We start from the raw sequence: 13,400 nt of genomic DNA on the forward strand, positions 1-13,400 counted from the left end.
TCAAACATCAACTTTAAACGGGCACCTTTGTTATCTGAAGTTCTCTGGAATAGTTCAAGGTCTATATGGTGCCAGTGGTAGAGTAAGAACCAAGCTTTCTGGATCTAATAAAATTCAACCTCATGCTTACAGGATCGTAACATTACTGGGAGCTTTTGTGTGCTCTGGGAACCAAGGGAAACAATGCTGTGATATGCTACACATCTTCAACTGTTTGGTCATTCTGCTTCTGATAAAATAAAACCTTCACTAATGATATCAAGAACATACTTTAACTTTAGAGTGGGGAGGAGGATAGGTTTCTTCCTATCAAGCCATAGAGCAGTAGTGAGATTCTTACATAATACTATCAGGATAACACTGCTTCCTATTCTCCCTGCAGGAGAAGTAAGGGGATTAAAACTCTGCCTCAGATTTCCTTCTCTGGTGCTTTTTGCTCCTTCTACAAAGGTCCTCTGCCTGGTTGATAAGTACCCTCTTCATATCTTAGATAATAAGAATTCAATACACTGTTTACAATTAAACATCCTGATATTTCTTTCCAATGTTAACCTTATTTCTCAGTTTGTTGATGTTTTTATGTTGCTATACAGTAAATTTTTATTTTACTGAGTAACTGAGTTTTAATCATTCTGTTAAAATTATCTTTAGTTATTCTAAGGCAATTAGTATCACTTGTATCATTATTATCATCATGCTGGTAGCATCAATTTGAGTGAGTAAGAACTAGTTGTAGATTAGATAAAGTAGTCCCAAATTATTAGGACACAATTAAAAATCCACAAAATCAGAATCCTATTATTACTTTTCTATCTTAAGAAAAAAGTTCTGCCATTTAGCACTTTCTCTACTAGAAAGCAGTGAAAACTAGCATTTACTTGACAAAGAGGTCAGTGATAAAATTTATTATTTCCAAGATACCTCTGAGTTATTTGATTTACTTACTTTGGGGGCTTGGAGATGAGATAAAAATTATTCCACTAGCTGGACTTTTCTTCTAGATTGCCACTAGCTTCATGAGGACAAGGATCACTTAGTTTGTTTACATACAGATTCATGGTTCAGCAATTTCAAGAAATATATTTATAATACATAAATGAATAAACTATGTATTAAAAAGCAGTATTTTTAAAATATAGTCAGTAAAGCAATAAACAATAATCAACTACTATCAGTCTATCATTGTGTTACATAGGTTGTGGGGAAATTAGGGGAAAAAATTTCAAGATAAAACTACTACCAACAGAAACTCAGAATATGACAATCAAGGCAAGACAAATACAATTTAAACAATGAGAGAAGAATGTCAGAACTTTAGAACTCAGTATTAGTGCATTAAGATACAGGACAGAACCACAAAATACTCTACCTGGGAGTGCTTGAATTGGTAGCTTAAGAGACAAGTATAATTTCTGAGGACAGATATTGAAGAAAAGAGCTAACAAGAGGTAGAAGAGGAGGAGATGAAGAAAGAAGAAGAAAAGATTCGAGAAATGTGGAGGTCAACAGCATCCACTACTATGGGGATATTTAGTAGGATACAGGCTGAAATGAATGGATGATAATGAGAAGGCCATTGGTGACCTAGGTGCAATCAGTCTACTGAAATACACTGGAGTAGAGAAAAACGTTAAACAGCACATCTAACCTTTTTAAAATGTAACTGACCGGGGGGGGGGGAGACAAAGGGTGGTAATTTATAGATAAAGATGGGGTCAAATGAAAGGGTTCTCTTGGAAAAAGGGACCCTTGGCATATTTTTGGGCAAAGAGAGAATGAAGAAATGAGAGAAGAGATAATTAAAGATGAAATATGCAAGGAATATACTGGTACATGAGGAAGAGTTAAAATTAAAATTTAGGGACTGAAGGAAAAGAGATAAAAAACACATCATTGCGAATTTTGGGAGTCACTGTAGTTAACTCTCTTAACTACACATGATCCTGTATCATGTAGAAAAAAAAAAAAAGAAACATAAACTTGAGAGGTCTGTGGACCACCTAGACGGAGATGCCAACAGGAAGCACAAAAAGAGAAAAATGTCCTGGAGTTTGAGAAGGAGGTCAAGTATAAGGATATACGTATTATTACCCTCACAAAAATCCTTGCTAAGGGGATATTAACCCCAATCACACAGTAAGATGACCAAGGACAGAATTTCAACAAACTCTGATGTTTGCAGATATTAATGAGAGGATTCAGTAAAAGACAATTACGAGGAATGATCACAGAAAATAATTTTAAAAATCAGAAAAGAATAAAGCACATTCAAAACACCAAAGGTGATTAGTTCAAAGAAATGAGGAGAGCTCAATTAAAATAAATGAATGGGGGGACGCCTGGGTGGCTCAGTGGGTTAAGCCACTGTCTTCGGCTCAGGTCATGATCCCAGGGTCCTGGGATCGAGCCCCAAATCGGGCTCTCTGCTCAGCAGGGAGCCTGCTTCCTCCTCTGTCTCTGCCTGCCTCTCTGCCTGCTTGTCATCTCTCTCTGTCAAATAAATAAATAAATAAAATCTTTAAAATAAATGAATGGGGACTATATAATGACAGCATTTGGCTGTGATCAGTCTGTTTTTATGTCTTCTCTATCAACCTAATAAATACTGCTTTAACCACAAACTTGATTTCTTGCTTTGAGATCTGCTACTATGTCAGTAAAGAAACCCAGGAATCCATAGTTCAGGCACTCAGAATGACAATAGTCTTTGATATCTTTAATCTGTAGTCCTAATAACAGGACCATTATCTTGTCCCTAAAATGAACCTCCACCTTTGTCTACACTGCTGAAAGCAGGTGCTCTCACGCTGAGCCCACCAGGCTTTAGGGTTTAAAGCCTATCACTGAGCGAAGAGAAGTAAAACAGGTATTTTACTGATTATACATAGATCATTAATTGTATTGTTCACAAATGCTTTTTGTTTATCCTGTCCCCACTTAGATAATAAGCTCCCCAAGGGCAGAACTTCTGTCATCTCTCTTGTTCACCCAAGTACTAAATAATTATTTCTTACAGAAATGAAATAAAGCAAATTACAGAACAGAGAGCTGAAGGCTATACTCCCAGTAATTTGAGCAATCATGGAAAATAACAGAAATACCAAAGTAAAGACCAAACTTAGGACTGCTAGAAAAGTTTGCATATTAAGAAGAAAAATGAAATCATACCTAATGCCTGTGATCAAAATCTCAGGAAAACTGCACTAGTAAGAATATTTTTGATACTCAATCTGATAATTAAAACAAATTTGCAATAAAAAAAGACAATCTCTCAAAAACCAAGTTGAATTTTATAAAATTCAGTTTTCAATGTACTTCTTTTGATTGCACATCAAATATTACTTTCCATCCAAATGGGGGGAAAATATTAGTAGAAAGGCTAAATATGCAGCAAAGTCCTCTCACAATAGAAAAGTTTTAAAAAATGTTTTGAATAGCTGGTAATACTTCAAGGATTTAAAGGACTTAACTTGGGAGGTAAAGGAAAATAACGAATTTGTAATGGGTAAACTAGTGAAAAGTGTTTAACAGTCTACTGTAAAACATTTATTTCTGTAACTTACTAATTAATAACAATATATTAATACACCACACAAGTACACCAAGAAGTTATTTTAAAAAGTAGTTTATTTTTAAAATCCAATTACAATATCTATACATGTACATAACAGTAAATTAGCAAAAGAACATAAAAATCACCAATAATTCTATCACCTAAATAGAATCATTACTGGTATTTTGTTGGGCTTTCTTCATCTTTTATTCAATGCACACATATAAATGTAAATGATTTAAATGAATCTCAGAGATTTGTACTTAAACAATTCTGTATCCTTTTTTTGAACTCTAACATTATATAATGAGCAATTTCCACTGATATTCAAAATGGTTTTTAATGGCTGTGTGATATTCTACCCTACAAACAACTTAAGTTATTGTGAACATCCTTGTTCAAAAATCTTTGACATTTTCACTAATTTTTTTGAGAATGATTCCTAGAGGCAGGATTACTAAACCAAAAAGTACAAACATTTTAAGGTTCCTGACATATATTGTCTAATTGCTTTCCAAAAAGACTACACCATTTTCAGTTCTCTATATCATATTTAGATAGTCCACTAAAGAAAATCATCTCCTTGTGAAAATTTTTTTCTTCACTTAAAAATTATAAATATGTAAGTAAAATTAAAAATACATCTAAAATGATAATAAGTACCTTAATAAATGTGAGCAACTAAGAAGGCTTTGGTATGAGTTGTCTGCCTCAGAGATACAACCAAGCAAATTTAGCCTTTGAAAAGGATCAAGATGTTGTATAGCATTGCAGCTAGTATTATTTTTATATCCAAACAAGAAAAAAGGTCAGAATAGTACTCTTCATACTTCTATTCAAAGAAATTCGGTTAAGTATTCAGTTCAAGGAATACTATATATAGAAATTCTAGGAAAATTCAGTAGGCAGTATAATACAAAACACTCAGGTCTAAAGAAAATGCAAAATAAAGTTGCTAACTGGATTAATTTTAAGACAGGAGACATTTTTACAAGGTACAGTACCTGATTAGAACTGGCTTTTTCAAGTCTGTCAATCATAATTTCAAATTGCAAAGGCTTAATTTCCATCTTTCTGTTAAGTCTATTTAATAAGGTCTCATCTTCTGAATCCATATCATAATCTGGTTGCTCGTTGTCTAGATTAAAGGCTAGAAAAGAAAAGAAAAATTCTTCAAACTGAGGAGAAATTATGGAGTTATATAGTGTTTATATTTGACCACAGAATACTTCCAAATTACAATGCACTGACCAAAGAGTTGCTCATGAGCTGACATCTAAAAACTGGTTCCTGAGTACACGGGAAACTAATGTAACATACATTCTGCACCAGCTATAGTGTAAAATAATAATAATAATAATAAAAAATTTAAATTGGTTTCAGAGACTAAAAGCACAGTGGAAGAAAAAAAATCTTAATTCATATATGACTTGAAGTATAATAGAATAGTAAAAGCAATAACTAAGATTAATTTATTTTAAAAATAAAGGATCACAACAACTTCTAAATGGGAAAAAATATTTGCAAATGACATATCTGATAAAGGGTTAGTATTCAAAAGATATAAATAACTTATACAACTCAACACCAAAAAAACAAATAATCCAACTAAAATGGGGCACCTGGGTGGCTCAATGGGTTAAAGCCTCTGCCTTTGGCTCAGATCATGATCCCAGGGTCCTGGGATGGAGTCCCAAATCAGGCTCTAGGCTCAGCAGGGAGACTGCTTCTCAGTCTTTCTCTGCCTACTTCTCTGCCTACTTGTGATCTCTGTCTCTCAAATAAATAAATAAAATCTTAAAAAAAAAAAACAGGCAGAAGATATGAATAGACATTTTTCAAAAGGCATACAGACAGCAGAAAGACACATGAAAAGATGCTCAACATCACTCATCACCTCGCAAATGCAAGTCAAAACTATAAATATATTACTTCACACCTGTCAGAATGGCTAAAATAAAAAAACTCATCCGTAAGTGTTGGCGAGGAAGTGGAAAAAAAGGAACCATCTTGCACTTGGTGGGAATGCAAACTGCTGCAGCTACTGTGGAGTATGAAGGTTTCTTAAAAAGTTAAAAACAGAACCACCCTATAACCACCCTATACCACCCTATACCACTACTGGGTATCTATCCAAAAAATAAAAAACACTAATTCATAGGGATATATGCACACCTATGTTATTGCAGCATTATTTAAAACAGCCAAACTATGGCAGCAGCCCAAGTATCCATCAATAGATGAATGGATAAAGAAAATATGGTACACATACAATGGAATATTATTCAGTCATAAAAAGAAATCTTGTCATTTGTAATGACATACAGGGAGCTAGAGAGTAAAATGCTAAGTGCAATAAACCAGTCAAAGAAAGACAAATACCATATGACCTTATGCATACATAGAATTTAAGAAAGAAAACAAATGAAAAAAGGAAAAAAGAAAAGAGAAAGACAAACCAGAAACCAGGCTCTTAACTATAGAGAACAGATTACTAGAGGGGCAGTGGGGGAAGGAAGGGAAGAGGTGTAATAGGTGAAGGGGATTAACTGTACACTTACTCTGAGGAAAAGTGAGCAATATACCCAATAGCTGAATCACTGTATTATGCACCTGAAACTAATATAATGCTATATATTAACTAAACTGGAATTAAAACAAAAAAAATTAGAAATACTTTTCACCAATAGAAAAAAATAAAAGCATCACAAATTATATGCCCAAACAGTAGCAATTATTTAAAAAAAAAAAAAAAAAAAAGATGGTATGGATTTGTCAACATGGTAGTTTGGTAACGTAGTGAGAAGCTACAGAAGAAAATGAAGAATCTAGAAATAAGGGCACCTGGCTGGTTCAGACAGAAAAGTAGGAGACTCTTGATCTTGGGGTCATGAGTTCCAGCCCCATGCTCATGTAGAGATTACTCAAACCAAATCTTTAAAAAAAAAAAAAAAAAAGAGAGAGAAAAGAAAAGAAACGGAAGAAAGAAAGAAAAAAAGAAAAAAGAGTCTAGAAATAAACTCAAGTACAAAGAATGGAATGGCATTTCAAAACACTGAGGATAAAGTAGATAATTAAAAAAGGATCCTACTTATTAGTTATCTTTAAAAAACTTAACCTGGAATTCTACCTTATTCCTAATACCAATAAATGATATATTTAACAAAATTTCATAATAAAAAATAAAACAAAAAAATGCTAGAAGAAAATGCAAGGGGAAAATGTATGGGAGGGTACAAGCTCAGAAGCCATAAAAGTGATTAAATACATGGAAACACAAAAATAAGATATATTTCACTTATCAAAAGACTAAAATCTAAAACTTGGTGATATACTATTTTGGAGTGAATGGGGGACTGAAGAGGAAATTAAAGCTGTTTTTTTGTTCAATTAAAAACACAAACTCTTGGACTTGTCAACTCTATTTCTAGGAATTTATTCTCTACACACACATAGAGAAAAAGATAAAATATACAAGAGTGTAAGATGTGACACTGTAAGAAGTAAAAAATATAAAACAAGCAATGTATGTGGGAACAGAAAAACATATGATGATTTGTACATACATGCAGTAGATGGAAGCCCTAAAAATGAATGACAACAATGTATGTATACTAATATGGAAAGAAACCAATCTTAACAGGCAAGAAAAGCTAAGGTATAGAATAGTGTACATGTGCATTTACACATATTTTAAAATATAGAGTATGTACATATACACAGATACATATTCTTATAAATGCACAGTATTTTTTTTAAGGATTTATAAATTTACTTGAGAGAGAGAACAAGCATGAATGGCAGAGGCAGAGAGGAAGAGAGAATCTCAGGAGATTCCATGCCGAGTGCAGAGTTTGAAGCAGTGCTTGATCTCACAATCCTGGAGGTCAGAACCCCAGCGGGAAGCAAGAATCTGATGCTCAACCAACTGGACAACCTATATGTGCCCAGAATATATTTGTTTAAAAAATATTATTTATTTATTGACAGACAGAGAGAGAAAGCACAAGCAGGGGAGAGGGGCAAAGGGAGAAAGAGAAGCAGGCTCCCCACAGAGCAGGGAGCCTGATGTGCAGCTTGATCCCAGGACCCTGTGATTACAACCTGAGCCGAAGGCAGATGCTTAACCAACTTAGCCACACAGGTGCTCCAGAATATGTTTTTTATATAGTAAACAAAGATATGTTTTTAAAAGGGTAAGGAGAACACACACATACACACATATGCTCTCTTATAATCACACAGAGTATTTTTGGAAGGATACACAAGCAAGTGGTAATAGCTTTCCACTTCTGGGAGGGAGACTGTATAGGTTGAGAAGTGAGTGTAACCTGCTGTTTGAATATACAAGGCATTTACAAGGTGACTGGTTATAGCTTACAGAGGTGGTCTAAAATTAGCTGATAAAGCACATACTACTTCTCGCTAAAGGTACCTTTCAAAGTCCCTTATATTACCTTTTACTTGGATATATTCATATTCAAGTATCCAACAGGCATAGCTATGCAGTGGAATGAAAATATAAAGAACCCCAAAGAAGAAATAATGCAAGAAAACTTCCCAGAGCCAAAAAATGACAAGTTTTCAGATTAAAAGGGTTTACTGCTTATGGCAGCGTTATCAACAAAAGCCAAACTATGGAAAGAGCCCAAATGCCCACTGACTGATGAATGGATAAAGATGATGTATACGTAACACATACATGTGTGTATATATATACACACATATATGTGCACAATGAAATACTACTCAGCCATCAAAAAGAATATCTTGCCATTTGTAATGACATGGGAAGAGCTAGAGTGTATTACACCAAGCAAAATAAGTCAATCAGAAAAAGAAAAATACCATATGATTTCACTCATGTGGAATCTAAAAAACAAAACTGATGAACATATGGGAGAGTGAAAAAAAGAGAGAGAGAGAGAGAGAAACATCATGAGAGCCTCATAACTATAAGAACAAACTGAAGGGGCACCTGGGTGGCTCAGTTGTTTAAGTGACTGCCTTTGATCCCAGAGTCCTGGGACTGAGTCCTGCATGGGGCTCTCTGCTCAGTGGTGAGTCTGCTTCCCTCTGACCAAGCCCCCTTGCTTTCTCTCTCTCATAAACAGAATCTTTAAAAAAAAAAAAAAAAGGAACAAATTGAGGGCTGATGGAGGGAGGTGAGTGGAGGATGGAATAGATGGGTGATGGGTATTAAGGAGGGCACTTATTACGATAAACACTGGGTATTATATGTAAATGATGAACCAAATTTTCTACTCCTGAAACCAATACTAAACTGTAGGTCAACTAACTAGAATATAAGCTTAAAAAAAAGGGTGGTGGGGGGGGGGGCGCCTGGATGGCTCAGCGGGTTAAACCTCTGCCTTTTGTTCCAATCATGATCTCAGGGTTCTGGGATGGAGCTCCATGTCGGGCTCGCTGTTCAACGTGGAGCCTGCTTCCCCCTCTCTTTCTGCCTGCCTCTCTACCTGATTGTGATCTCTCTCTGTCAAAAAATAGAAATCTAAAAAGAAAAATTGGTTTACCGATCATGGTTCAAAATGAGTGGTATGCAATTAAATGTGGGCTAGTTACTGCCCATTACTTATTATGAATATGAGTATTATTACTACATAATATTATGCCTATTATATACTATGTGTTAAGGGGAAATATAGGATCCCCACATTTCCACTCAAATCTTCAGTAAGGAAAATCAGCTTCTCTCCATCCCTTCACTCTCCTCAGCTAAGAAAGGAGTGACTTAAACTGAATGGTGAACTTTGGATGCATAGTATCTTACGGTTTTTCCTTTTTTTGAAGATGTGCATTCTAATCAGCCCTCTACTACATGGTAAGCATGGAGGCTGATTCTGCTCTTGTTTGGGGAGAACTGCTTTGTCCCAAACCAGTGCCCAGCCAGTGGTGGGGTAAGCTTGCCTAATTCAGGAGTTAAGTATGAGAAACTCCACTGGGGTCATATATCTGTGTCTTGTCTTCCCACACCATTTTTATTAGTAACAAAACTGAAATTTTATGTGTCTATGTCTGTTTCTCAATTAGTTCCAAAACAGAAAAGAAAAAAGGATGTTACGTTTTGCTCTCCTAAGCAAAATTTGCAGGCTACAGTCAACATTGTAGGCCATACTCAATAATTTATTTTACAAGTGGTTACGCTTTTTTTGACTTCAGAACAATCTACCTTCTATACTTTAGTCTCCATCATATGGTACCTAAGATTATACATACTCTATGCTCAGAATTTATTCTACTCACCCTATTCTCACTGGTTATTTACATAAGTAGTATGCACTAGCACATGTGGCGTAAGCCCTCTCTAACACAATGAATGTAAGCCAAATGAAAGGGTTTTAAATTCCAGGCTTTGTAAAAACAAAGTAAAACAAACATGGATCATTTCCCTACCTTAATTCTGTGAATTCAGAACTCTTCATATAAACCTATCATTAATATTATAGATGTTAATCAGTGTATCTACCTGTGAACCCTCTTATACCATGTTTGATACCATGTAATATTCCATTCCACAGGCAACCATACCATAGATGAGTAACTAACCCTTGAACACCTAACCATAGGTGATCAGTGACCTATGAAATAGAATAGGGTTTAAAGCATACCTGGGTCAGATTCTCTCTAACTGAAGTGTGAACATGAAGACTGCTTCTGGTTAAATAGGGCAGAATGAACACATAAATATGTGTCTTGAAATTCCAAAATAAAAGCAGAGTAATTTTTTTTTTTCAAATGGCATTTACAGAGGTGATGAGAATGAGCAGGTAACAATTATCAAATTTTCAGACTTAAAAAGTACAAGTTTAGCAGACAGGAGAACACTGACACATAAAACAGTCTGGCTGGGGAAGGGCAGGGGTGGGGAAGGGAGGTGGAGGGAACACAGCTAGTAGCAGGAAAACTCCCCCTATCCATCTAAAGACTTATGGAGAGCTGAAATCAACCATTACTCTCCGAAAGAGCAGGTCGGACCCTTCTGAAAATAGGAAGATCAGTTAAAAATCTTTATATGGGTAATTAGATCTTTTCCTCATCCAGTGTAGCTAAGTAGCTACTTTTCCTCCCAAATGGCAGAGACTAATGGCTTAATCTGCAAAGGCTGATTCAGAGAGTCTGTGGATTCTGGAGCACCAGGCATATTGAGGGAAAGTACAAGGCTCCATACCAAAGAAGAAATATTAAGCAAAAGTCTACATGTTGAATAGTAAATTCTCCTAGCACTCCTATTCTCTGCCATCTCACCCTGCCATCCCTACCCACCAACTCAGCTATAAAAACAAAAACAGTGTCAGCCACCCAAGAAAAAGCCTTAAGAATTCTTTTATGGAAAAGCTGATTACTCCCCTAAAAAACAGCATCCGATAAATGATCTCACTCAAATATAAATGGACAGTCAAGTAATGCAGAAATTTGAGCAAGAAAATAAAAAAAAAAAATAAAAAAAAAAAGAAACCCAGGAAACAAAGACAATGCAAGAGAAAGAAGAAGAAAAAAAGAATCCTCACAGAGATATTATTGCATCCATGAAACAAGAACAGAAACAGGATACTATATAAAAGCAACACTTAGAGAACACAAAATTTAAAGCTATAATAGCAAAAAAAATAAATAACATCAGATTTCTCAACACTGGATGTTAGAAGACCACACCAGTGTTCAAAATTCCTAAGGTTGACCGTTTCCAACCCAATCTAAAACCCTCTCTACCCAGCCAAACTATCAATCAAGTATGAGGCTACAATAAACATATCAGACATGCAAGAACCCCCCCAAAATGCACCTTTCCACACATCCTGTCTTAGAAAGCCACTGGAAGGTGTACTCCATTAGGATGGAGTAAATCTAAAAGTAAAGTATGAAATCCAGGAAAGAGGGAAGTGAACCTGAGAGAAGCAAAGAAATTGCCAAGACGACGGATGATAGATAACCATGTGGCAAGCCTGAGAGCAATCAGTCCAGAATAAAACAGCAAAATTAAAAGTTTTTAAATTTTTAATTAAAATTAGACATTTTAATTTTTAAAATTCCTGGAAAAATGTCTAGGTTCCTGGAAAAAATGTCCATGGAAGGAATAAAACTGACAGATTATTCAACTGTTTGAACATTTAAGAGTCACACTTCCATAAGAGAATGTGCATTGAATTAATGAAAGGCACAAAGAAAAAAAAAAATAGGAACAAAGATAACTTGTCTCCTTTGAAAATAAAAACCTGACCAAGAAAGGAAATGTAATCATTAAGTACTTGTTTCAGCTGTTAATATTTGCAGAATAATACTGTATATACTGAATACTGATTTAACAATGTAACTGCAGCCAAAAAATGGGACAGGGAAAGTGTGATAAGTACAGAAGTGAGAGAATTTTAAATAGAAGAGAGAATGTACTAAAAAAACTTTTAAAGATAGTTACATAAGCCCACTATTTAGAAATATAAAGGTAAAATACCAAAAGAAACAAGTAAAGGATCAGAATGGAGAAAAGACTGCCCTTATAAGGGGAAAAAATTTTCAACTAATTCTAATGATATGTGTATTAATCTGACAAAAGTATGTGATTAAAAAAACTTAAAAACCCAAGCCCCCCAAAACCAAACAAACACAGTAAAAGTGTTAACGATGGGAGTAAAGAGGTGAAAAGGTACCATTTACAATATGGGCCACAGAAGACTAAAGCTGTGAGGAAAAAGGAATGGGAAGAAAATGAGTAAAAGAACTCTAGTTCTAGTTTACAAGCATTAAGAATCCTTACTCTAATTCCCCCTTTTTTGCTTCAGTTGTATGAATAATCATAACCAACCTTATAGTCAAAAGTGCCTATATAATACACTTTAACCCTTTGTAAAAAAATGTTTCCATGAGGGTTAATACACAGTTTATTTCAAGGTTTTAAGTTTTAAGCAGAACTTTAGTTTTCCTTTGTGTACAGCCCTAAACATTTCCAGTTAGTTTTCAGTAGTTTAACAAAACCCTAATTCAGCTGTTGCTTTTAAGTACTGTGAATTACAATTACACATAACAATGATTACCACTGACAGAATTCCTATTACCTCTAAATGAAGGCTTCCGATAGATTTTCTCTAATGTTCACAAAGCTGGGAAAGGTATGGTATTTGTATCTTCATTGCAAAATGAAATTAAGATTTCAGAGGTGTTTTAATTAGTTTGTACCTTGCCACACAGAATTTGAACCAAAGTGTGTTGAATTCATGTGCATGCTGTTTCCCCTTTACTACAATCTGCCTAAAAGGAGTGCATTTATATATTCTCCTAATCTGTGGGTTGTTCTTATGTTTTGTTGTATAGAAATCTTAAATTTTAGGGGCGCCTGGGTGGCTCAGTGAGTTGAGCATCTGCCTTTGGCTCAGGTGGTGATCCTGGGGTCCTAGGATTGAGCCCCATGTCTCTGGGCTCCCCGCTAAGCGGGGAGCCTACTTCTCCCTTGCTCCCTCCCCCCATCTCAAATAAACAAAAAACAAAAAAAGAAATTTAAAATTTTAATACACTACAATTTATCCATTTCCTTTTATGGTTTCTGTGTTTTGTGTTAAGAATCCTGTATTTTTAGGTCATAAAGTTATCCTCACTTTTTTCCCCCCCTAAAAATGCTAACATTTTGTTTTCCATATTTATTCCTTATTTCTATTTTTTTATATGGATAACCATTGTCCCAGCACTACTTATCAAATATTTTCATCCTTTATCCACTGATTTGTAATGCCTCTTAGATCATAAATCAAATTTCCATATATGTGTGGGTGGGTATGTTTCTTAACCTTTTTACCTTCCATGGGTCTACTTATTAGTCATTGAGTAAAAGATCAAT

The 13,400-nt window shown here is 34.9% G+C and overlaps 1 protein-coding gene across 3 annotated transcripts in view; it reads right to left on the bottom strand.

Annotated features, from left to right (window-relative positions):
• The window catches only part of EPC2 (enhancer of polycomb homolog 2), a 113,831-nt gene that overhangs the window by 32,198 nt on the left and 68,233 nt on the right, over positions 1-13,400 (bottom strand). For all 3 annotated transcript variants that reach the window (XM_059394323.1, XM_059394322.1, XM_059394324.1), the window contains exon 3: positions 4,558-4,703. In XM_059394323.1, the coding sequence (XP_059250306.1) occupies positions 4,558-4,703 (146 nt within the window). The remainder of the gene's footprint in view (positions 1-4,557; positions 4,704-13,400) is intronic.

The sequence above is a fragment of the Mustela nigripes genome, chromosome 3, assembly GCF_022355385.1.
Source record: "Mustela nigripes isolate SB6536 chromosome 3, MUSNIG.SB6536, whole genome shotgun sequence".
NCBI classification, from domain to species: domain Eukaryota; kingdom Metazoa; phylum Chordata; class Mammalia; order Carnivora; family Mustelidae; genus Mustela; species Mustela nigripes.